The 24,686-nt window shown below is 40.0% G+C and overlaps 1 protein-coding gene across 2 annotated transcripts; it reads right to left on the bottom strand.

The window, feature by feature from the left end:
- Positions 1-323: 323 nt before the first annotated feature.
- On the bottom strand, positions 324-22,995 carry vit (vitrin). Of its 2 annotated transcripts, XM_008322362.3 has the most exons (23): positions 22,764-22,994; positions 17,286-17,376; positions 17,026-17,091; positions 16,398-16,554; positions 16,187-16,320; positions 16,034-16,111; positions 15,144-15,338; positions 14,521-14,565; positions 13,687-13,725; positions 13,252-13,302; positions 12,732-12,794; positions 12,131-12,193; positions 9,642-9,716; positions 9,113-9,178; positions 8,578-8,640; positions 7,986-8,048; positions 7,788-7,835; positions 6,914-6,979; positions 6,488-6,635; positions 5,210-5,313; positions 3,809-4,035; positions 3,215-3,728; positions 324-1,685 (listed from the first exon to the last, which is right to left on the bottom strand). In XM_008322362.3, the coding sequence occupies exons 2-23, from the start codon at positions 17,317-17,319 to the stop codon at positions 1,507-1,509; spliced, it is 2,478 nt and encodes an 825-aa protein (XP_008320584.1). In that variant the 5' UTR covers positions 17,320-17,376; positions 22,764-22,994; the 3' UTR covers positions 324-1,506. The 2 variants fall into 2 exon arrangements, with proteins under 2 accessions (XP_008320584.1, XP_024916836.1); XM_025061068.1 differs by lacking the exon at positions 7,788-7,835 and having other exon boundaries at positions 1,507-1,685; positions 22,764-22,995.
- Positions 22,996-24,686: the final 1,691 nt, after the last annotated feature.

The raw sequence follows: 24,686 nt of genomic DNA, 5'->3' as shown, positions 1-24,686 counted from the left end.
AAATACTGTACATATGTATGTGTGTTGGCAGTGGTTGATTCCTTCCTCAAAATACGCTGAATGATGGTCAGTGTGATGTCATAAACCGGACTAGTGGTCTGAGTAGACCTGACACATTTTTCTGACATCTTCAGTGATTTTTGTCTAAGATCCCAACTCTCCGCCTTTTTACCCTCTCCATGCTGTGCAATTCTTTTCCAAGGATGTTACTTAATCCATGAGGATCAGCACTAGTACGAAACAAAACTGAAACAACCATTTTATCTCACTTCATTTTCTTTCATCTTTTATTAAAAATTGCAGAAAAAATGATAAAACATTGATCAAAATCTGAACAATATTAGCAAAGAGCTTTTAATATGTATATTTACAAACAGGTCATGAGAGAAAAATATCATAAATACTCCTTAAAAAACAATAATGGCTGCAATGTTAGGAAAAAAATACACACAAGCAATTGGAAAATCTGCAATTGCTCTGCATGAAGATATACTAGCTCCCCTTTCCTCGATCATCAACCAAAGTTCACTTCCTTGTTCCTTATTGTTGGCTCGTCAGATTCACCTGTTGCCCGAGAGCCATGTTTTTCAACCACCACTTTTATTCTTTTTATTAAATCAGCCACTTTCTCATTCAGAGGAACTTTAACAATGTCCCCACTAACAAATCGCTCCTATTAGAAGGATCAAAATGCACCATTTATAAGACAGTATATCCTCTTCACAGAGAATTGTATAAAAAGCAACATATTAAGTGTACGAAGTATGTGAAGCCAAGAGAAGAAGTGCTAGGCATGCTTTACGTCTACATTTGTCTGCAAGCACCATGGTCCCGTGTAGGTCAGGTTTCTGACTGTTAATCTGGCTGGCAACACATTTTCATAAGAGAACCTTTATTGAGGGTCTATGAATTGGTCAAACAGGCTTCTCTTTCAGGATAAATAATTTTTGCTTTACATCTAAGTCCTTTCTTTTTGTTACTTACAAAACTTAACTTACAAATCAATTACCAACCATCCCTGTGTGCAGTCTGTAAACACTGACAGCTTTTTGTTATGATTAGAACACAGGTCCAGATTTTCTGCAGAAGAATGCCGGAGTTTATATTACGTATGGGCAAAACCCATGTACAATACTAGTGATCTGGGCTTATTAGAAAACAAAAAGAAAGAAATATAAACCCTTTATAATGGTGACTGAAGTGGTAACAACAAATGTTTAAATTTTAAGGTCAAAATGACACTATGGCATCAGAATTATAGTGAGTGTGCAAAATATTGATCATTAGCATCCTAAAGTGTAGGTGGGGTAGAATGTTGATTGACTTAAAGATTGAAGGTTCCACTCAAACCTAAAAAAAACACTTTCCTGTTCAAATACGAAGAGCTGTAGCCAAATTTGCACCACCATCTGGGAAACTGAGTGAGTAAATTTACTATCAGCGCCTTGTTGAGACAGCCCACCATCAAGATGTTCCTCTTTGCACCTCCCCCTCCAGCGTCTGTCCTCAATTTCTGGGCTGTGAATTGAACTCCTGGCAGATGTTATGGATGATCTTGGGCACGTACTTGTAGAGACTGTCGAACTCATCCACAAAGAAGGAGTGCTCCTTGTCAGGGTCTGTAGCGATGTAGTCCAGCTCGTCCTGGGCTGCCCAGGCGATGCCGATGGAGTAGGCGATCACACCTGGATCACAGTCACAGGGAGGGACAGCCATCACGGTTACAGACAGATCACACAGGCCTCACATGAGTATGCTACAGCAAACACTTAACTCAACACCTCACTGTGGACTCACATACAGTAAACACCAGGTTTCACAGCTGTTGCCTGTGTTTTATTGATTGAGACTCAAAGCTGTTAAACTGAGTAACTGTCTCCAATAATTAACTTCCTTTCCAGTTAAGTTTATATGGTGTGCAATGTGAAGAAAATAACATGTATTACTTAATAACAGTGGTCTATTGTTGTGTCAGCTGTTATGCATCAACAATGTGGCTTTGGTTGACGAATATATAAATTATCTTATTAGAGTGGTCTTACTGGTGGTGCTTGGAAATAAAAAACTACCGTGCTGGTAGTTTTATAAAGTTAGTTTTATTATGGTCCTAAAGCAGCGTCGCTTGTGTTTCACACGGACGCTTTTTACCGACGTACAATTTCACAACTGGCGCATGAACCTGAACATCCTAAACTAGAAAACTCTCCCTATTGAGAAGAAACAGAAAGTGTCAAAAGTGTGGGAACATCTGAGGTTGAAGAAAGCCTGCCCAGTATGTAATTTAAAATAAAAGTTGTTTTTAAAACAACGTTTCTCTGTTGGACCGTTTGGTACCCGGTCGGTTGCAGAGTCCACAGAACGGAGCCGACAAATGGTAATGTATACATGTCATTGCAATTGTTAACTAAACAGTAGAACATAGAGAACGTACGCTAGTCGAGTCACTACGTTTAGATAAAGGAAAAGTAAAGTGTTACGTTATATTTTGTCCTTTTTTTCTGTGACTGTCAGCTTCACGAACAGACCGAACATGCGATTCTTTTCTCATTAAACACTAAACACTGCGATAGTAGTTGTCAGTGATGACGTCACACAGTTTTAGTAGAAGTTAAGATATCAGGAGATACAATCGTTTTGTTCATGTTTTGCATTTAAATTATTTAAGTGGTGTGTTCGCTATTGTTATCATAGTTTTGTTGGTGTTATTTCTTGATTTTTTCCCAGGTGCTAAAATATAAAAAAAGCAAATTTGTTTATGAAGAATCAGGTTTAAAACCGAGTTGAATAATTAATTACAGTAAAAATTAAGAGCTGCAGCTTAAAATGTAACAATTGGTATTGGCAGCGTTTTAGTATTTATTCCAAGACTTATTTTCATTATCAGTTGGATAAAACCTAGATGAATTTTTGGTAACATTTATACATTTTTGGTCAATGACTGCTATCTTCTAATCTTTTAAGCACACCTGTGTAAACATTTGTCATTGAGTCTACATTTAAGCTTCCACTGTGACCTTACAACAATTTTAATGTTTGACCTTTGTAGGAAAACAAATTAAGAAATAAAAATAATGCAGTATGATTTGAACATAATAATTAACTTAATAATTTACAGGATGTTTTGTTAGTTTTTGTTGCTAGTTTCTGACCTTTCTGACCTGTAAGCACAGTATACCTGTGTAATGTGATCATGTCTTCTCATTTGACCTCTCACCTTGTTGGTGGACAGCCAGTGAAGGAGCTCTGACATCGTCATAGGAGCGACCATCCGTGATGACAATCATGATCTTGCGTTTATTGGGTTTGGATTTGCTGAAGAGCTGCTCTGCAGCGTAGGTGATGGCAGCACCAGTGCTGGTGCCCCCACTCCAGTAGTTGATGCGTTTGATGGCATTGAGTAGCTCAGACTTGTCGTTGTACTGTCCAAAGGCAAACTCCAGCCTCTGCTCATAGGTGTACTGCACAGCACCGACACGTGTGTCTGTGTCAGAGATCTCAAACTCACGCGTGACATTGGCAACAAAGTGCAGCACGGTGCGGAAGTTACCGGTCCCCACACTGCTGGAGCCGTCAATGACAAAGGCGATGTCATTGGCGTTCAGGCAGGTTTTGCTGCACACCAGGCGATCTGTGTCACACATTCTTTTCACAAGGGGCTGCACAGCTTTCCTCAGAGAAAACCAGCTGGTCACTGGGAGTGAGTAGTAGCCATTTGTGCGACACACAGCCTGTAGGGTAGAGATCAAACTGTGTTTATAACTGGAATGTTTTCAGAAAGCACTGATTCTCCTCAATGACATTTCTTTACCTTGTCAACAAAGTTGGTCTCAACCAGGTTGTGTTTCTCACTCTCATCAGGGCCCTCAATGGTGACAAAGAAGATGTTAATGCCAGATTCTCGAGCGAGTCGAGATGCTTCCTCCACCTTGTCTGTGGGCCAGCCGTCCACGAGAACCACAGCCACGTTAGGAGCTCCTCCTCGGTTTCCATTGGCATCACTGAAGTACTGCTTGTTGATGTAGGACAGGGCCTTTCCTGAACGGACACCAGAGGGCAGCAGAGAAACGGTTTAACAACAGGACAACGTGAGTAGAAATGAATACATTGTATAAAAACAGAAAGATAATATTAGAAATATCTGTTGTGGTTATTTAGAAGTGTTCAGGGTGCTCAAAACATAGGCTACATACCCAGGGCAGAAAATCACTAGATTATGTCCCAACCAGATAAATATTTGCTGTTATTACAATCACTGTTTAATAAATAGGGTGCGTTATTGAATTTTTTGAAGAGTGTCTGAGTTACATCGTGAATAAACAGAACGTATCTTGAATTTAATGTCATACATTGCCGATGGTTTGCATGAGCCATTCCACAAGACTGGGCAAGGGCATACAGTTGGTTTGCTTAAAGAAGGTTTGGGGTATGAAATAAACTGGAAGCTCATGATACAAAAAAGTTGCAACAAGGTTTGTGTTATTTAAACAATGATAAATAATCACCTCAAAGATGATAATTTGGAGGAAATTATTCATATTCTCTTTTATTCCTTTTAACTTATGAATACAATTTGGTAGTTGTTATTATTCTAACTTGTTACTGGCAACGTGCTAAGAAAATTGTGTGCATGCATACAACTCTAAATGTGCTCATCATTGGACAGAAGTCAGTTTGCCTGTTTACTGTACTTGTTTGTTTTATGTTTGTGGCATTTCTTCATAGAAATGAGCAAACTTACTAGACTTACTAAGTAAGCAAAAGATGGGTGGCTTTTAGTATACAGAGTGCCAACCTCTGACACAATAACACTTTTACTGTACGGTTTGTAACATGATACAAAAATTAGCAAGTCATAAAGACACACATGTAGTGGCAGAGTTACAGTGTACTGCACCAACACACCAACTCTGGTAGAATAACGGCTCTTGGTCTCTGAAAACTGACCCCCTGGGATGTTGAAGCCAAAATCTTTTGGCCGGGGGAAAAGGATAAACAGAGAAAATAAAACAGAGCTGTAATTTAGCCCACAGTGTTTTGTAGCCATTTTAGACTTAATTCTATCCTTGCATGTGAATATGTGCCCTGGTTGTAAACCATGCAACAAGTGCATTCCTTTCACTTCACACTTGTATCGTTGGGCATTTACTGTAGCTGGCAGCTAGTAGTGGGTCACTCACTCCATAACTCACTGCCTCCCTCACTCACTCACCCACATTTGACAGGCCTCCCTTCTGCACAATCTTTTCTATGGCCGACTTCACCTCTCTGGAGTTGGAGTAGGTCTTCAGGCTGATCTCCGTCACAGCTTCATCCCTTTAGACAAGAACACATAATGTTCAGCCACAAGGCCTTTCTACTATATTTTAAAAACAGTAACATTCGGTGGTGAACATATTTTTTCGGAGATTCTGTGAAATCTGTTTACATTTAGTGCAAAAAAAAATCCTAAGAAGTATATTTATTTCCAGCATAGCCATACTATTTTGCCTTATTCATTGTGATATCAAGGAATATATTTCTAAAAATTACTGTGAATCATAATTAAATCAAATAATGAAAGTTACGTTGAGGCTTCGTTAATTAAACAGTGATGATGTCATCATTTAGTTTTCCTACTAAATACTTCTTTATGATTTATATCATGCATGTAGATGTAGCTTTATTTTCTTTTACATTCAAAATTCCATCATATTTTCACCAAGTCTCTACAACCACTGGTATGAGCTGCAGCCCCAAACCTTTACAGAGCCGTCCCTGTGATTTTTTTGAACTCCTGGCTCCGAACATTAGTTTCCAAACACATATTTAGGTTTTATTCTTCTGGCCTCCTTCTGACATACTGACAGTAATTCTGACCAAACGTTTCAAACGCGGATTTGTTGCTTTATGACAGGTTTTTTAACACAATACATTTTTGTGTAATTTTGCATAATTATGTAATTAAGCATAATTTACTCATTTCATTCCCCTCCTCATAAACAAAATGACCAGTGACAGTTCACAGAACCTGTGCTTGGTCCCACTATTTCCTTTCATAAAAGAAGCCATTTAAAGCTGTTTTTATTCATATTTGAACTATTTATTTTGTCTTAAATATTTTTCTTTAATTTTCAAGGTGTCTGTAAATGCCTTGATGACTACATGTACAAAGTACACTAATTCTAAAATGACTATTGACTGACTGTAAAATGCATTGCATTTACAGAAAGTTTGAGGTTTTATGTGGTGAATTAATTTATGTATCCAAAATTTAATTTAATATTGTACCTATGGTCTTCAGACCTTTGTTTACTTTTACTTTGTTACCACACAATAGACTATTCTCAAAGGAAATTTAATCTCTGGATGCACTGATAAAGATTGTATAACTGCATCTTTGAACTGTAATATAATTTTAAAATAATTCCAGAAGTATAGTAAGTCAAAGCCTAAAAAAAACAGAGGTGGCCATTGACCAATGAAAATAGGATTAGAGAAGTGACAGTACCCATATTGGATGATGCCCATCATGGGTCCATTCACACCCACATTGATGGTCTGAGCCACATCAGCCAGGAAATCCTTCTGGATCTTAAAACGCCGCTTCCCGATGCTCCAGCTGCCGTCCATCAAAAAAGCTAGGTCCACCTTACAGTCTGCAGAAACAGGAGGTGTTTCAAGTTTGACAGCTCTTGCAGTCATGCGCCGGCTCGAACATTTGTTATGACTTGATATGACTATATATGACAATGTTCTGTTTTGACTTTGCTCCAATGATGAAACAGTTGACATGGTAGGGATTAGATTTACTGACCACATGTGTAGAGTTGTGCAGCAACACATTAGCTTAGGTAAGTCATCGTAGCAATAAATCATGAAGACGTGCAGTAATACAATACTCTTAGACATACTACTTTGATAACATGGTACATACTTTGGTCTCCCTGCGACAAAGGCTCAGGTGCTCTCGGTGCAGGATCTTGCTCCCTCGTGTTAAAACCTACATCAAATTGAACAAACACAATAATTATTAATAATAATAATTAAACTCTTGATTGTTTCAGAAAGGTATTTATGGGCTAATATTTAGCAAGTAATAACAGAAAAGCAATCTAATATATCTATTTGCAATACAAAAAGAGTTTTTTGCTATTGATTGAACACGCAGAACACATCTTTTTTATTATATTATATTGTAAACATCAGTTTGTCTCATGCTTTTATTCCTTGCTTCCATGGTGCTTTATGGCAGCAGTGCTACAGTGTTGTCTCTAGAACCTGTATTACACAAAAGTAAACCCAGAATCCAAATACCAATCTGGTGTTAGCCATATTTCAAATTTATGTAGGCTGTAAAAGCTGCAACGTTTGCCATCTAGGTTTTATAATCCATTTATGAAGTAATGTCTGCGCTATAATTTTCTAAATGAAACCCGACTGTCTCGGACTTCTCAATCCAGTTTTCTTATCTTTTGTGGCGTAAAAGCAGTAAAAACGGGCAAAAACAACCTCAACGTTTTTCTGGTTAAATGGAAATACACTTTGACATCTGTGGCCAACCTCTGCAGGGATTTCAAATGTGAGCCCACATTTGTTGTGGCAAAGACATGTCCCAAAAGAAGATCAGATTTATCCTCAAGCAACCATCCCAGTTGGGTCTGACTTCAATTACAGGCCGAGCTGAAACCCAGAATCTTTCCCTGGAGAGTCGTGCTTTGGTTTGTGCTTCAGAAAAAGAGGAGTAACTGGCAAAGCCACGGTGATGAGAGCCAGGACAAGGGAGCATGTTGCAGGGAAAGAAATGTTACCTGATTCATAAAAGTTTCCATCTGCTTTCCAGGCATCCACTGCCTCCACTGCACAGATGTGATCATACAAACACAGTGTCAGCAGATTTATATTGCAAGGCAACAATCTTAACAAGCTCCACTACTTGTTTACTACCATTACTGTATAACATGTCCAAGCTTATGCCTTCAGCGTGGTCTGTGTAAACCACTGCTCACCTCGAGTGTGGCCTGTTTCCAATGGTATCTTACGGTTGGTGTCTGAGTCAGCGGATCTCGGGGCTAAAAGTAAAGACATTGTGAGACGGTAATGACAGACTCTGATACGTGATATTTGAAACAAAATGTTAACAGACTTAGCGGAAAGTCTCAGCCACTGCCTCTGCCAAACCATGTCCTTTTCAGTTAAGTCCTAACAGTGTCATTAGGTACTACGGTCTATAATCTCAGAGTATGTTTTTTTTTCATAACCTATTGTCTCTCATCAGTGTGTAGCTGCAGTATTATCTATGTAAACGTACGTACTTGTTTTCTGAATGAGTTGAAAAATTGTCACTAAGACCAAAACTTACTTGGTTTAGAATCAGGAGGATTGTGTCCCGAAAACTCCGCCTTACAGTATTATTTAATATATATTTATTTAAGAATATGGCAGTGGCCATTAACAAATGAATATGCATTAGACAATGTAAATTACATTTTAGGCATAGTGTGTATTTTTTAGCAAATGGATTTGGAAGTCACAAGACAATAATTCATAAAACCCCAAAGACTTGTTAGTTTCCAGTAGATAGAAAAGAAAGACACTTACGGTGTGGTCCAAAGTTATAATACCAGCGCTCATACTCTGACATACCAGGTCTCTGATCCCGAGCTAGGGGAGGACGGTATGAAACCCATTAGTCCCTACAATTAACTATAGAAGAACTAGCACACATTTCCACGGTTGTGATTGGTTGCCTGTTCCTCCCAACCAATCTCAGCCCAGTGAAAACAATGGTAAGCCATTGTTTTCATGCAAAATGATCACCCGAGTGTCTCACCTTAATGCAAAATGATCACCCGAGTGTCTCACATGCCACTCCTACCTCACCTCACAGTGATGTCTCATGTGTAGGTTGGTGGCATATGAGTACAGTGTCATGAGAGACACTGCATGTGATTTGTATGAGAGGCTTCAACATTTATATTTTGTTGTTTCAGCAGATAAACTGCAAACAATCTGAGTCAGTTGGACAAACATGCACATGCAACTTCCATTAATTTAACATGTAGTAACCCTAGCCAGTGAAGGGGGGCACTACACACACAACTTTTATGCGTATACCTACAGGCCAGATACTTACCGCTTGTCTCGGGTGTGTCTGATTCACTCCATGAGTATCCTGTGTCAGGACCTGCATGACTGATGTCTGAATGTACAGCAGAGAAGGTGGAAGCGTCAGAAATTACAAACCTTACAATCAGATCTACAATTTTGTCAGCTAATGTATTTTAAGCCATCAGGTCCAACTGCAGGCACTGAAGTAATATATCACTTACTGTGTTTGTGTTGTTCTTTAGCAGCCATTTTATATTTACAGCAATTCCCCAACAAATGTATGCTAAAAACTGAAAACAGTACTAGAGGTTTGGGTCAGCGGTACACTATGTTTTATTTTATTGTCGACTTTAGCATTATTTTATATATGTATTTGAGTGAAGCCTCCATGAGCCATATAATTTAAAAGTAAACCCAGAATCCAAAAACTGGTGTAAGCCAGGTCAGTGATTTCTGTTGATCTAATAAGCTGAAATATTTGCTATCTAGTTCGTATCGTCCAGTCATGAGTTTACCTGTATTTGTATAGTTAGCTAATCAAAATTTGGAAATACCTGTTTGTCGTCGAGCACCAGGGAACTGGTCGGGTCGAGGGTAGGATGGTGCCGCCCAATCCCGTCTGGGGAAAGCTATGCAGGGGGGGGGAATTAAGAAGCTGCATTCAGGACAAGCATCAAGGAGAACCATTCTTGTGACCTCCACTAAAGCTGGCGGCCTACTGGTGGGGTATGCACAAGATGTTCCGCCTTGAGTCAGTCTGTCACTCAGAGACAGTGACTGAGCGTGGTAAGGTTAAGCCAAGTCTGTCTTTCTGCCTGCATTCCGTAAAAGACAGATCAAGGCTGAGTCACACAGAAAATATAAATGTGTTTCTCATTTTGGTGTTTTCCATCCATCTGTTGGCTTGGCAGCAAAACTTATTCGCATATATTCAAAAGTTTTACATTGACATGGCAAAAACACAAGGCAGTTTCTCTGACTCGAACATGGCCAGAGATGAATTGGATTCTACAGTACTTGAGCGGCTGAGAGAAAAACTAAATAACTGAGCCATGACAACACATTTCAGTTAACTGCTCCCTTCAATATAGTTCCCATAAACCCACAGCATAAACCCTAACATTCCTATTGTGCGGCATCCAGTACACAGGGCCCCTGTTGACTGGCCCGTACAGGGACAGCGTGGCCAGCCACCCAGTAGAGCGTGGTAGTATTATTCTAGAGTTAGTGTCAAACCAAGGACAGTGTAGATAGTGGGATGCAGAGATTAGTCTAATCTACTGTTGGTCAAAGGCCCAGTGCTTTGGAGCAGACATCAGTGCTGCTTTTGTCTGATAAAACAGGTGCTTCGAAAGGATCGAGTGTTCTTTCTCAATTTCGGCCCTGGCAGTGATCCTAAAATGTTTGGAAGTAGACAAGTTGGGATGTTTGCGTTTCGTCAGCTAAAGGATTTCACCAGACCTGAAGAGGACTCTTGGAAAAAAAAAAGGCGTCATAGGCGGCTATAATTTCAGAAGGTTTCTCATTTTAATATCTGAAACAGGTGTCCTGAACACTACATTTTTATTTGATTACGCTAAAACTTAAAAAATGAACAACTTTGAAATCCAAGCAAACATCAATATCCCAAACCATTTAAATGATTAGCTTTTTTTTTCTTTTTCTAAATCTAATGAACATTTAGAAGAAACTTGGCAGGCCGTTAGACGTAGCAAATAAACTTCCCCAGAAAGAAGGAATTCCCTTATTGAAACATCTTCTTTGTGTTGAAATCAGATGGATTCTATGCAGAAAAATCATTTCTATTTTATTTTATTTTGACTTAAAACTCTCTGACCTTCACTTGCATGATTAAAGGTGGAACATTTTTCTAAATACAGCTTTCACAGACACTTTGACTCTTCTTCATATTGTCCTGTGTTAGCTTGACTAAATTCTTGACAACATTTACAGAACTTGTAAAGTTGGTGAATTTCAGAATGAGATGAGAGGCTAAACCCGATCGTAACATTTCCAGAAGGGTGGGCCATAACATTGAACATCTGTTTGGGACAGCAGGGTGGCAAAGTGACAGGGAAGAAAACCTTTAAACTCATAAATCAAAGTTCAGTTCTGCTAAAATGTCCTTTAGAAAGACAAAGTAAACGAGAGGCTTACGGGATGTGCAGTGTAGCTGATCCCGACCCCTGACCTCTGACCTCAAACATGAGGAAACATGAGGAATTTCTCTGAGGGGATCAATAAAGTATTTCTTTATTATCCAGAAGCTGCTCTTTGTGCAGGTCAGACATTTCTACAGTGGCATCATGCAGATGAATTTTGCGCTGGATTGAAACAGTTCTGGACTTTAGGAAATGCATCATACAGTTAACTATCATTTTAAGGGACACAGTGCTGTCTTATTTTTGTAATCCTTGGTTTTGCATTCCATGGGTAGAAAAACAGAAGCACATTCCTCAGGGAGCCAAACCTCAGTTGGTTTCAATGGCAAGACAGTCTAGAAAGTGGCCACAGATCCTGCAGAGCTCTGATCCAGATCAAGCATCGCTCTGGGATTATAACAGAGAATTCACAGTGGTCCTGCTGCTTTTTATCTCATCCTCCTTTTCTGCAAACATTTACAAGGAGGGCCAGACCAGATGCTATCTTTCACAACATAGTTATTACCCTAGTGACAGAGCATGTTTCTCATCGTTGGTTTATCTTAAAGAGAATGATGAGAGGTCTTTGCTGTCCAGGGCAGACTGTAGATACCACAACAGATGAATAAAGACTACTGGCTCCACCTCATCACTCATCTCTGAGGAAACTCAACATGAGCGCTGCTCTCTTTTTTTTTTCATGATGGGTACACTGTGAATTGAGCATCTACCTGTATTTCTGTCAAATCTGTAGCTAGGTATGCTCCAAACCCTACCAGTGCATAGAAACAAATGCACACAAAAAATGTTTTATAGTCTGTTCCTCTGTTTGATCAGATCTGTCAGGGAGTGTGGTGCATGTGCAGTTGAAATGCTGCTGCACTAGATCTGGAGGTACTTACCGGGGTTCGACTCCCTCATGGTTGGAGTACGCTCAGGTTGAGCTGGCTGAACCCTGTTGTAAACTGTTTGTAGCAATGAGAAACAGGCAGGAAGAAACAGACGGGGGAAAGGGGAGAGGGAGGAGGACAAAAGAGAGCTTTAGATTTGAGGCTTCATCCACAAGCACAGCTGTTTTGCTTTGAGCGAAGCTGAAGGCAAACCCTGCGCAGCATGATATGGAAAACAGAGACATACATGCTGCTAATCCTCGCAGGCTTTTACTCTGCTTCATTTTATCTTGGAAAATAGAAGCATGAATAAAAAACGATGAGTCGGACGACAGAAAACAGTGGCCGTTGTGAAAGGAATGTCAGCCGAGATGCTTGATGGACTGAATTAGTGGTGACCCCAGGGTTAAGATCACAGGAGCTTATAGGTGTGGACACAAAGGTCAGACTTACAGCAGTCGATGTCTCCTGGATTCTTGTCTTAACAAAGACATCATCGTCACCCCTGAACCCCCGCACATCCAACTTCTACCCTTGACCTTTGTCAGTCACACCTATGGTGCCCGTGGTTTTGTTTTTACGTGTGATTGTGAGATTAAAGGTGGAGGCTGACCTGGGCTGACTGGAGAAGATATAGGCCTCCTGATTGTAGCACCTGGCTCCGGTCTCCGTGGTCCTGGGTCCAGAATTTAAGAAACAAGCATCATGAGATAAATCACAAGCAGATAAAAGACTGCATGTGCTGTTCAGAAATTGATTTCAACATTTATTATATGATAAATGAGAAAGTGAAAACTAATAACTTCCATCTTTTATCAGTTATATGAACACTCCAGCTCTCAGGGTGACCATGATCCAGCTACTACCTCAAAATAAATCTCAATACTTAGTGATACAAAGTAAAAGTAATTTAATAGCCTTATTTTAAGTACTGGCATATCCAGAACATTGTGGTCTGGCTTTGTGTGGTGTGTATGGCAGCTGTGCATATATTTGTCAAGAACAGAGATGTCATGCAAAGTGTGTATGTATGTCAAACAGAAGGAGAGAGAAAGGAAAAGCAGACCGAGCAGATGTAGGGACACTTTCAGGCTATTAAAAAGGCTGAATTAAAATGAAAACGAACGCTTTACCTGCACTGGCACGCTGTGGAAATCTGTTTGGATAGGCACCGCCTCTGAATACTTTGAAGAAAGGTCAAGATTAGGGCAAGTTGAATAGCTGTATGTGGTGTATATCAGTGATTCCCAATCACTGTGCCACGGCACATTATTGTGCCATGAGAGATCATCAAGTGATCTGTGGAAAATTATCCAATTTCACTCAATTGGTCTGAAATCTGTTATTTCCGTACTGCTAACTGTTTGTCATCTTTGCCATCAGATGACTGAAGAAACGAGTGAGACTTTCTTCAAATCCTTTGAGGATATTATTGTGTGGGCAACTGAATGATTTTTGGACAGGCAGAGTTTTCTGTTGTGAAATATGTACCGTGGCTCAGGGAAGGTTGGGAAACATTGTTATCAAGCTTTTCCATGAGATGTACATCAGTGTGACTGCTGACATACCTTGGCCGAGAATCTTTCCTTGAGTATTTTGTGTCATCCCTATACCAATAACACAATGTGGGCAAATTAATATATAAATAGTATTGCAGAACTGGATACCAGTGTTAATACATAGTTTGTTTAGGCATGCAAAAAGACAAAAGCTAATCTTTCCACTTCTGACCTTTATCTGAACTAACTAAAATATGTTTCTTTGCAGGAAAGCATTCTATAATATGTATAGAATAAAATAGGGTCAGTGAAGTAATTTTAAGCATTATGACTATAAAATATTGACATTGAAATACTAGACATGTTTTCCTAAACCAAAAGACTGGATATAATGTATATAAAGGATTGACTTGTAGGTTATCTTTGTAAATATATTGTTCTACTGTTTTGGAAGTTTATGGATAAAGGCAGTTACTTTTGACTGGATTTTTCACATCAAGAAATATATGGCAGCTGCAGTTATCATTAAATAAAATTTCATTTTTATTGATCCAACACACACGCAGATAAGCCAGGTATGTGGTTTTTCTGAAAATCAAACCCAGGACTACTTGTGCTCTGCTTTAAGGCGTGTTACACTAAGGAACCATTAGGGCATTAATATTTCATAAACTTAAATACCTAGTGATATAACACAGCCCTCTGCATTCCAGAAAGATTGACTTTAATATGGTTTTAAACTACATAAAATAGATTTATATTCTATTTCTGCATGTAGAAATGACATCAAGTGTTCTCTTTGTTATATATAGCATACCTTTAAGCTACTTGCCACACAGATACACTCAAGTTAAACCCACAAAGCACAACACAGATGACCTCTGTTGGCTTGGCTTTACTTACTTGAGTTTGTGGATGCCACAGAGGAAAGGTACGGGTGACTGCTGCCTAAATAGAAGAAAGACAGTATGGAGCGCCGATGTGAAGAAAGGGAGATAATATTACAGAAAATGAAGGAGGCAAAAATAGTTGGGAGCTTGTCTGGCACACAGCCAATATTACTGCACACATGCCTTAAGATACTGCAACATTATCCGACCTTGGTAACTGCAATTTTATCCCGATCTGGCAAATGGCTCACGATGATTACAGTATGATGACGTTTATATAACTATACACTGATGAAAGGTCTGGTACTCCAGTGTTAAATCACTTAGTCAGCTGTACAGCAAGGTACTAACTCATGGGGCAGCTATAATTTGTTAAATTTGTAGCTGCCACTTGTAATTACCAGCCCCAACCATTTGTCTTCATCACTCATTTTCATGCTGATCCTAGCTGAAAGCTGCTAACGTTAGTTTGACTTCAACTGAAAACCGGATCTTTTTCGTGAATTGGTTTTACTGGATAATTTACAGCGTCCTGCATCCGAGTAAAGACACAATCCTACACTTACGAGTATACAGTATGGATCCAGTGATTTAGAGGTACAAAAACTGTGTGAATAAGATACAAGCGTGTTTCACCTGCATCCCTGACTTTGTGCACAGCAGCTCGAGCTTTTGTAGTGGTGGGTGGTGCTGTAGTTGTGGTGGTGGTGGTGGTGGTTGTAGGGGCCTGTGTCGTGGTGGTGGTAGTCGTGGGAGGTTCAGTTGTTGTTGTTGTGGTTGGTTCAGGTGCAACTGTCGTGGGCATAGGTGTGGATTTGGCATCCTTCTGACCTGGATGGAGACAAGGGAGAAAGTCGATCATGACTAAAGACAGACGCGCAGGGAGACACAACGTCACTGATAACTGCTGTGTTACAAAGCATTCTTCAAATTCTTCACCCGGTGACATGGCTTTAGCTGCCATTAAACCCAAAAGTTTAACATACCAATGTCAAGGACAGAAATGTCAATCTGTCATCTTTTCTTGCAGCAGACTGCACATATCAGCTGTTGTCTACGTTTGTATTTCTGGGTCATATTCTACTGTACCTTCCACATTTAGCGACACTTTTGTCTGTACAAATACTTTATCCCAGGCAAAGGCTGCTGTTGCAATACAGTAAAAGTATTAGTCATTAGTTCACAACCCGTTTTGGACATGTGGCTTTTCTATGTGGGCGTCTCACCATATGAACAAGTGATATTTTCTGTTTGTCCAGTGTCTCCGAGCATGTTTCCAGTAGATTAATGATTATAGATGACAGGATAAAGTGGAAGCATATGAATAAATGGGTTTGCCACAGTAAAAAAAACAATAGCTGTTATTGTTGGTTGTAACTGTAAAATGTAGACATAAGAAATCACAAAGTCAGTCTTTGTCTATCTTCCTTGTTAGACATGGACATCTTTGAACTTTGTCAATTATAGGTGTGTGTAATAGACAACAACAAGTCACAACAGAGATATGTTGATAAGGCTCTCCTTACTTGTCTTGACATAGGTCGGTCTTGAAGGGACGTAGTCCAGTGTCGATGGGTAGATTACTCCTTTTTTAGGCTTCCCCACTAAAACAGATCAGAGCAACTGTTATCTAAAAAGGCTTTGTCTGTGACAAAAGGTAATTATTCAATCATCAATACCTGAGACAACAAATGACTCCCTCCACTTTGGTAGAGACAGCGAGCGTACTCCATTGGAGTTGCTGCCTTTATAAATATTCTGTCCTGCCATCTTCCTCACGATCACCTTTCCTCCTGAGTTTGTGATGACACCGCTGTAGACATTTTTGGACACTTGCTGTTAATATTTATTTCAAACGTTCTGTGTCACAATCATCACCCCCTTCTTTACCTGTGAATGGCTGCGTTGCAGATGCTGGAAATAGAAGCGAACACTCCTGTACCGTAAACCTGCTGCTTTGTTTCTTTACAGTGTGCAGGGCATTTGACTATGAACTCTGGGAGGTTAACCTTCCCTGCTCTGACATCGCACTCTATCTCTGGAACAACTGCAAATACAAATAAAATCAGCAGTCAGACACAATCATAATCAATAACTCTAAATTGAAATGAAAGGTTCAAACTCTCTCTTTCTGTCTAACCATTTTTCATTGACATCTTCAAATCCCATATTCTTTTCTACTTTTATTGCGTTTCCTCTATCACAGGTCACCTGACTTCTTTTCTACCTGCTATTTACTCTCACCATAATTCACATCACTTGCAATAAGACGTTCTACTAAGAACCGTTGCAGTCATGAAGGATTTCAGGGCCCCGGACTGATTCTTTACCTTAAACCCATCTGTCATTCTGACTAGACAAAGTTGTATTGAATTATTTTTAGATATATATAAATATATGATAAGCTTGTTGCATTAATGAATGAATGAATGAATTTTGTGTAAACAGAACAACCACGGTAGTGACTTTGGTACAGGGGCTGACGCAGATTACAGACATGAGTGTTGTTAAAGTCTACCTTGCTTTGGTTTCTTGTTCTTTGATCCGTTGGGCTTGGCCCAGCAAGCACAGGATAGAAGCAGTGCTGCGGGGGAAAGGAGGAGGTAATTTCACATAATAGCAGACAAAGAAACATAATAAAAACCTGTTTACTGTACACAGGGCTTCTTTGAAGCACGACTCTGTACAGAAAAGTGACTGTGAAAGTGATGTGTTCCAGCCTAAGGTGAAGTCAGACTGGTGTGCTCCCTCAGAGAGAGTAAGAGACAGGTTACTAACCGAGGAAAAGGGCAGTGAGTGATGCTCTGATCATGATGAGTGTGGCGCTGATTCAGCAGGTCAACCAGATGTCTCAGAACAATCTCCCAACCTTGGAGAAGAAAGAGAGAAGAGAATAAGCAGAGTTCTATTGTCATCTTTTGATAATAATTTCCTGCTTCCTGCTTACTCCCTGATGCGTTAGCTTTTAGGTCACCTATTCTGAATCTGTCAGCTGGAGACAAAACAGAAAAGCTCCCACCATTGAGGTTTTTAAGTAAACAGCAGGCAGCCTGCGGACAAAACTGTCACCAGGAATAGAGTGATTCATTACATCGGCGTAGTCAATATAATCGATAAATAAACTTTTTTTTGGTTATTGTAATAATGGTAATAAAGTACTTGCAGCTTACAGCAAATAAATAACTCCAGTATTTATTATTCCTTTAGGATTACAAAGGGACAAAGTATTTGCCAAAAGCTTAATAGTCAACATCTGGGTTTAGTGACAGAAAAAAAAAAGATTTCTTCCAAATTCTCCCACTCATATCTGTAGTGTAGCTCTATTACAGAGTACAAACAAACATTAATTAATAAGCAGGCTGTGAGAATCTGTGTCAGATGTCATTTTTGTCTGACCCTAGTAACCACAACAAGCTGAATTCATGTTAATAATTCAATCTGTTTACAGTTGATACACATACTGTATTTCTTCTTGGTCTGTCATTTTATTTTGAAAATAAGACTCATGCAACGACATTAACCAAACTCGGAGCCTGTGAAAACATACGGGTCACTGAGCTGCAGTTCCAGATGTGGCAGGTCTGTTGTTGTTTTAATGGTAACTCTTGTGATAATTGGTGCAACATGTTCTCAATTAAGACACACGGAGAAACTCTCATTACACAGCATGGATGACGGGCATCTTACATGAGCCACTCCAGGGCCCTGTTGTAGACCAAAGGTGGTGGAAAGAAGTGACTTTCTATGGAGCTGATGACTGAGGCCTCCCTGTTAACAGTGGAATGCTGTGCCTCCCATGCGGGCGGTGTCACGCCAGTCACTGCTGCCACACACCAGCAGGTTCAATCTGATCAAGTGGAAGCCTGTGATCATACAGGAACCTCTGGATCAGGGTCAGATGTGATGTGCATTTCTGGGTCACATCCATTATGTGTCAGCAATATAACACTGAATTTCTGAAAACACCATTTTGAGAGGATTAAACCTGGTTGAAATGCAGCCCTGCAGCGATGTAGCCCAGTAGGTTAATCCAGGCCTCAAGGTGGAACTGCACTGGGCTTTGGTCCAGTCAATATAAAAGGCTGAGGGTTTTCCTCAAACCAGCTGCAGCTGGAAGCAAACATGCACGAATGCCAGGAATGATATATTGTTGCACATTTCCAACTGGTTCAGTTTACATTAACAAAGGCAAATATACCTATAAAAGTCTTTACAAGGAATTTCTTTCATCTTTTTAGTCAATATAATCAAAAGAAAGTGTGCGTCATGGAGCAATCTGTGGGTTTGCTGATACATGATGACTTTTGTCTGGGACTCCTGAACCAGGATTTTGTTAGATTTGCTGACTGTTGATCCAGTACCATACCTGGACAACAATGGTGGTTATTCTGAAAATATAATCCACATCATTTATGGCAACAGGAAGTGACAGCTACACTCAGGACGTCTGAAGTAGCTGCTGCACCACCGAGAAGTGAACAACTTAACCAAAGACACTTCTTTAAAGACACAAAAACAGTTAAAATTTTACAACTTCCATAAAGAATGTGACCAAAATGATAAAGACCACGCTGCAGAAGTTAAAGTGTATTATAAAACCTACTGCCACAAATTGTAATTGTAATCCGGTACCAGAATCACCACTAACTGGAACTTGAACCGATGCTGATGGTGAGTCTGACGACTGCCCAGCAGAGGAGATGGTGATTCAACTTGCTCTTCCAACACATTCTTTAAAAGATGTGTCTAATATTGTGGTGCAACATAGGGTCCAGACAATATACTAACAATGAAAACGTGTCAGAAAACAACACAGTTGTAAACATGCCCGCAGTAAGTTATATTTATTATGCGTCATAAACCTATTAAAGGTTTGTAGCCGTCATTAGCTCTAAGCTAATTATGTATATTGTGTTGTCTCCAACAGAACATCAGGCTTTATAGTTAATGTCATGATTTCTTATTGTTATTATTATATAATTCCTAAAATGTTCAAATGTCCTTTTAGGACCTTTTTGAATACTAATTTTAATGATGGATGCTACCCTCTGTTGTGGAAGGTTATTGTTTGTTGTTGTTGATGACCTAGAGGCGCGTGACAATGTTTTTACAGAGGCAGAAGTGTTCAATAAATCATGTTAAAAGAAAATATAGCCCTGACTGTAAACAAGTGCAGTTGCCCCATGGGTATTTTAACATTGTCCTATCTGGTGGCCCATGTCACATGATGACATTGATCCTCACTCTATCATAGGTTTACTGTAATTACAGTATGCCACAGCTTTGAACAAAGACAGTCCCTGCTGTTCTTGGGTAACTTTATTTATGCCCTACATAAACGTAGAATACACAGTTACGAAAATAAATAAAGTCGGTTGCAGTACCCGATCATTACCCCGAATTCAGTTCCCCGGATTTATCTGACATTCATGAGCACTGACGTGATTTTTTTCCAACGTGTTGTGCTTTGACAGCCAAGTGTATCGCTGCTGCACAGTAAGAGCTAATATTCGTTCTTGCTTGGTTGAAGAAGAAAAAAAATGTCTGAGGTTGCGAACAAGCCGGGACAGATTTGCACATCTACATTACAGGAGACAGACGTGCAGCGGAGGTGAGGCAAGTCAACGTGCTTCGCTGAATAAAGCAAACAACAAGCTCTGCATTCACCTGCGCAGAATATCTCTTGTAGGAACCTCGCTGTTTGAATGTGTACAGAGGCAACTATGAATCATTTAACGACAGACATGGTAGGAAAAATTAAAACCTGCAAAAAGAGATTACCCTCAAGACCTCTTCAATTGTGTTGTCAGAATGAGGCACCAAGACATGAAATGTTGGCCAAATGATATCCTCTGACAAACACTACTTTTTCCAAAGTATATAAAACATCCGGAGTGGACACCCGCCATCTATCTTCCACACGCAGAACTGGAGTGAAACATAGAAAACCAGCCAGGGCTGGACTTATCACATTCTCGCATAACTAACCAGAAAACCCCTGCGTGTGTGAGAGCTTTTAGACTCCCCGCCAACATAAATCACCAACAGGGCGGGTCACGTAATGCGTTAGGTTTGCGTCTTGTGCGTTCACCTGTGTTAGACCTTGGCTGTACAATAGCACTGTCTCAGCTTTTCCTCCTGTGGTGACAGCAGTTTAGTGTTTTCATTGTGACTATTTCAAGCTTCTAATTTGAACAGGGTGGAGGCACAAATCACACTAATTGTCTGCGTGCTGACAGTAAACTATGAAAATGTGTACAAAGAGTGAACAAAGTGATTTCACGGTGCACAACTCCAAGCCCTAAGTGCTTCAGGGACCTGGTGGCTCAATCATATCGTTTTAGGAATAAATAGTAGCTCGGCTCAGGACAACTTTCTCACCATGAGGACTGTGTGGGGAGCCCTGGACAGATGAGGCCGCGTTGCGTGAAGAAATGCAGGGAAATTAACATTTTTAGCTTCTGCAGAATAATTACAACATATTTATGCAAGCATAGCAAAAGTCTGATAACACTGTAGTAAAATTACACCTGGCAGGGGCGTGGTGGGAGAGGAGGTGGGCTATAATGCAAACAGGATGTAGAGTGGTTTTCTCTATCTATTGAAAGACCAGCATACAGTAGACCCACAAAGCACAGGTGGACCACGCACACCTGTTATGGCTGTGTTATTGTCAAGGTGTTTTTTCAAAGCACTGGTGTGTTTTTGTATCACCCCCAAAAATCAATAAAACACTTTCTGCTACAGAACACAGCTTATCATGGTTTGGTTTATGTTTTCAATGGAGTGATAAAGCTCCTAACTTATTTAGAGGTTTACAGCCAGACAGATCCCTAGGTACTCAGTGCCATGGTAGCCAGTTGTGGAAACACTGTTGTGGTTAGACTGTGATTCAGGTGAATCTGGCACAAAGCTATTTTTCCCACCTAGAGGGCAATCTGCAGTCTGTTAAAGAGAAGGCGTCAGCGATTTCTTTATGGAAAAATGCTTTGACTGAATAACCTGATGAGCTTTAATTAAAACATTATCATTGTTTTCAGACAGATTCACCCCCCACCACCACCAGATCTGTATTTACTAGCAGTAATTATAAATTTCCACATATTCCAACTGTAAAAATTTGCCCCTGGTCTTTGGGAAAACACATTAATCTCTTTTTCATCAAAGTTGACTTTTGATTCAGTGTAGTAGACTTAAAGTGACATGCACTTCCAAGCAGAGGACAAGGACTGTATTTCAGCTTTTCTTCATTTCAGCAGCAGCCACATTCCTTGCCCAGGGTTGCCTGTGAAAATGCACTGGGGCAAAGCAGTGCACTGCAGAGGACTGGGCCAGAATGGCCTTATTCATAGTAGTATCAAACTACTTGGTTGGTAGTGGTGAATCCAAACTACTTACTTGATTTCACCACCAATCTATGTCATAGTCTGCCTGAAGGGGGGCGGTAGGGATAAAAACACATGTACCTGATGCCAGGAAGTGTCAGAAAAGCACTGTTAGCAAGTCAGACGTGCCAAGTGAAGAACCAGCAAACAGATCAGACACAGGAAAGCCAACATGTCTCTGCAAGGTCATTTCTGATGCCTATTTATGCACAGAGCAGACTGGATTACTTTAATTCTTGGCACCATCTTCAGTGCAAGCCAGAACATGTAGTCAGCAGCTGGACATATTGTATATGTAGAGAGACCACCTGTACTTCATTAGGCTGTGTCAGACCAACACTCAAACGTCAAAAATAATGTAAGGAAATGAAAGGGAAAAAGAAGAAGAATTTAACGTATGTGGTTTTTACGTGCACGTAAAACGATTTGTTAAAAATGAAGCAAAAAAAAAAATTAATATAAAAAATAGGCTACAGTATGATTGATTTTGACAAATTAATTTAAGCAGGAAAGTCACCTCCAAGAGAGCAAAGGACAAGAATTTAAAAATGGTAATAGCCTACACAAAATATTCATTGCGTTTTTTGGCCACTCAGTCAGACCTCACAGGCTCAGCTAAAATGAAACATGAATTAAACATGAATTAAATAGAAGAGGAGTACTTGCGGTTTGCGTTGGCTAAACTAGTCCATGCACCTGACTTTAAAACAGTGCGTTTATAGACGCCACTCAGGCGCAGTTTACGCACCGTTCAAATTGTGAATTCACGCCACGCAGTAGCGAACACGGTAACCAGAGTTCACATGTAAACCCGTGTTGTTGTTTTGTGCTCGTGGCCATCGTCTCGGTGCAGCAGTGAAGGTGTTCTTACCTGAGAGAGTCAAAAAATATTCCTTCAGGCGATTCAGTGAAGGTAATTCCCTGCGCTATTTCCCTGAAAGGAGCGCGGGGCAGCAGGCGTGTGGAGAAAGGCTAAACTGTTCCACCTGGACTTTTACTCCTGACTGATCGGAGGAGCGCTCATTAAAAGTGCAGAACGGGACGGGGCCAGAGTTCCCCCCTCTTTGTCCGTCCCACTTCAGACTCGCAGCCCTTTTACGCGTACTGCAGAACAGAGCTGTTCCATCAATGAGGATGCAGGGAGCTGGTACCCTGCAGGAGCAGTGACGCTATAGACATCTATATCAAAGTTTAAGAGATTTTTTTTAGTCAATTTGGACAGAAATAGAATCAGCGGGTGTTTGTATGGTTCTTGGATGCCCTCGGGTTAGGTAGTGGTTGTTGTTGGGGTTTTTTTCTACATTAGCGCTCGCAGCTGGAAAAAGAACCTTAAGCAACACGTTTTACAAGCCATGGTTTATAGCCAATAACTTTCACTCGTAATCTAACTAATTCTTTTACTGTATCATACAGCAAAATAACAGGACAAGCAACAACTGATTAGAAAATAGCCACATTTACTCTAAGAACTTCAAGGAACTTTATTCAGACTGCGTTTGTGATATTGGTATCATTATTGGTATTATTATTGTGTAAGTATTATTATTTCATTGTTTTATTATTACTGTAGGACAGGGGTCTCAAAAATAAGGCCCAGGGTACAAAACCGGCCCGCTTGGGTCTTCAATTCGGCCTGCTTGATGAATTGTGTTCAGGATATTTGTTCTTGAATTTTGTTCAGGATATTTGTTCTTGTTTTATTCCCTACCATTGCCAGAATTATAGGAGTGTATGGAGACGGTAGTCCGACACTGTATGTGGTCTACCTTCCTTCAACTTTCACCACTATAGTACACTGGTCACTCAGTTGTCAGTCTTTCGCTGCTGGCTCAAATGTTGTTCTCCTGAGGTGCATTTTTATACCACATTGGTAACAGTAGCTTATTTTTGTCCTCAAAGATATCGTTCTTACGGAGGAAAAGTTTTGAATTAGCTCAGGATTTTCATCTACACGAAACAGTAAGATTGTGCCAGCTCATCATGGCGCACATAGGGTTTTGATGATTTTTTTTTTTTGATGATGCCTAACAGTTACACTTACATATACCCAATTTTACATTGCATTACATTTAGCAGATGTTTTTATTCAGGGCGACTTACAATTTAAATCTTCGATTTATTAGTTATAACTCAAAGCTCTGTAATAATGTTCTATTGTTATGGCTGAGCCTGGCGCAGTACGACTGATCTCCAAACAAAAAGTGAAACAAAAACAAGTTAAAAAATGGCAACAAAAACATGTATGGAAAAAGATAATAGTATGTGTGTTGTGGAAAATAATAATTAAAACACCTCAGAAGATTTTTTTTTAAACCCTCACGCCTGAAGTAACTAATTATTGTTGAAGTTGCTGGAGAAGAATAAGAGCTTAGGTGTCAAAGTTACTCATTTGGCTTTCAACACTCCTATTAGCCTAAAAGGATGGAAAAGAAAGTTCTTATTTACCACACCCATGGGTTAAACACTTTCAATGATCACAGAACCGCCCTGGTACAGTTAGATAACAACGGTCTTTCAGTCTCTTATGAGATGAATGACAAAATTACGGTCCGTTGCATTAGACATAATGACACACCTCGATAAGATGACACACCTCCGCTGGGACACTCTGTAATGGAGATCTGATGGCACAGCTGCCCTTAGGGGCATCACGGGGTAAATGGCTATTGTACAACTTAGTTGAATTGAGGACATGACATGACATGAGTTTTAGACGCTGCAGTAGAAGTGACCTGAGTGATTTAACATTTCTGGTCCAACTTTGTAAGGATCCTGGCTGTATTCTGCAGTATTT

Source organism: Cynoglossus semilaevis, chromosome 12, assembly GCF_000523025.1.
Source record: "Cynoglossus semilaevis isolate Cse_v1.0 chromosome 12, Cse_v1.0, whole genome shotgun sequence".
In the NCBI taxonomy this organism is placed as follows: domain Eukaryota; kingdom Metazoa; phylum Chordata; class Actinopteri; order Pleuronectiformes; family Cynoglossidae; genus Cynoglossus; species Cynoglossus semilaevis.
This window is presented reverse-complemented; position numbering and strand designations above follow the sequence as displayed.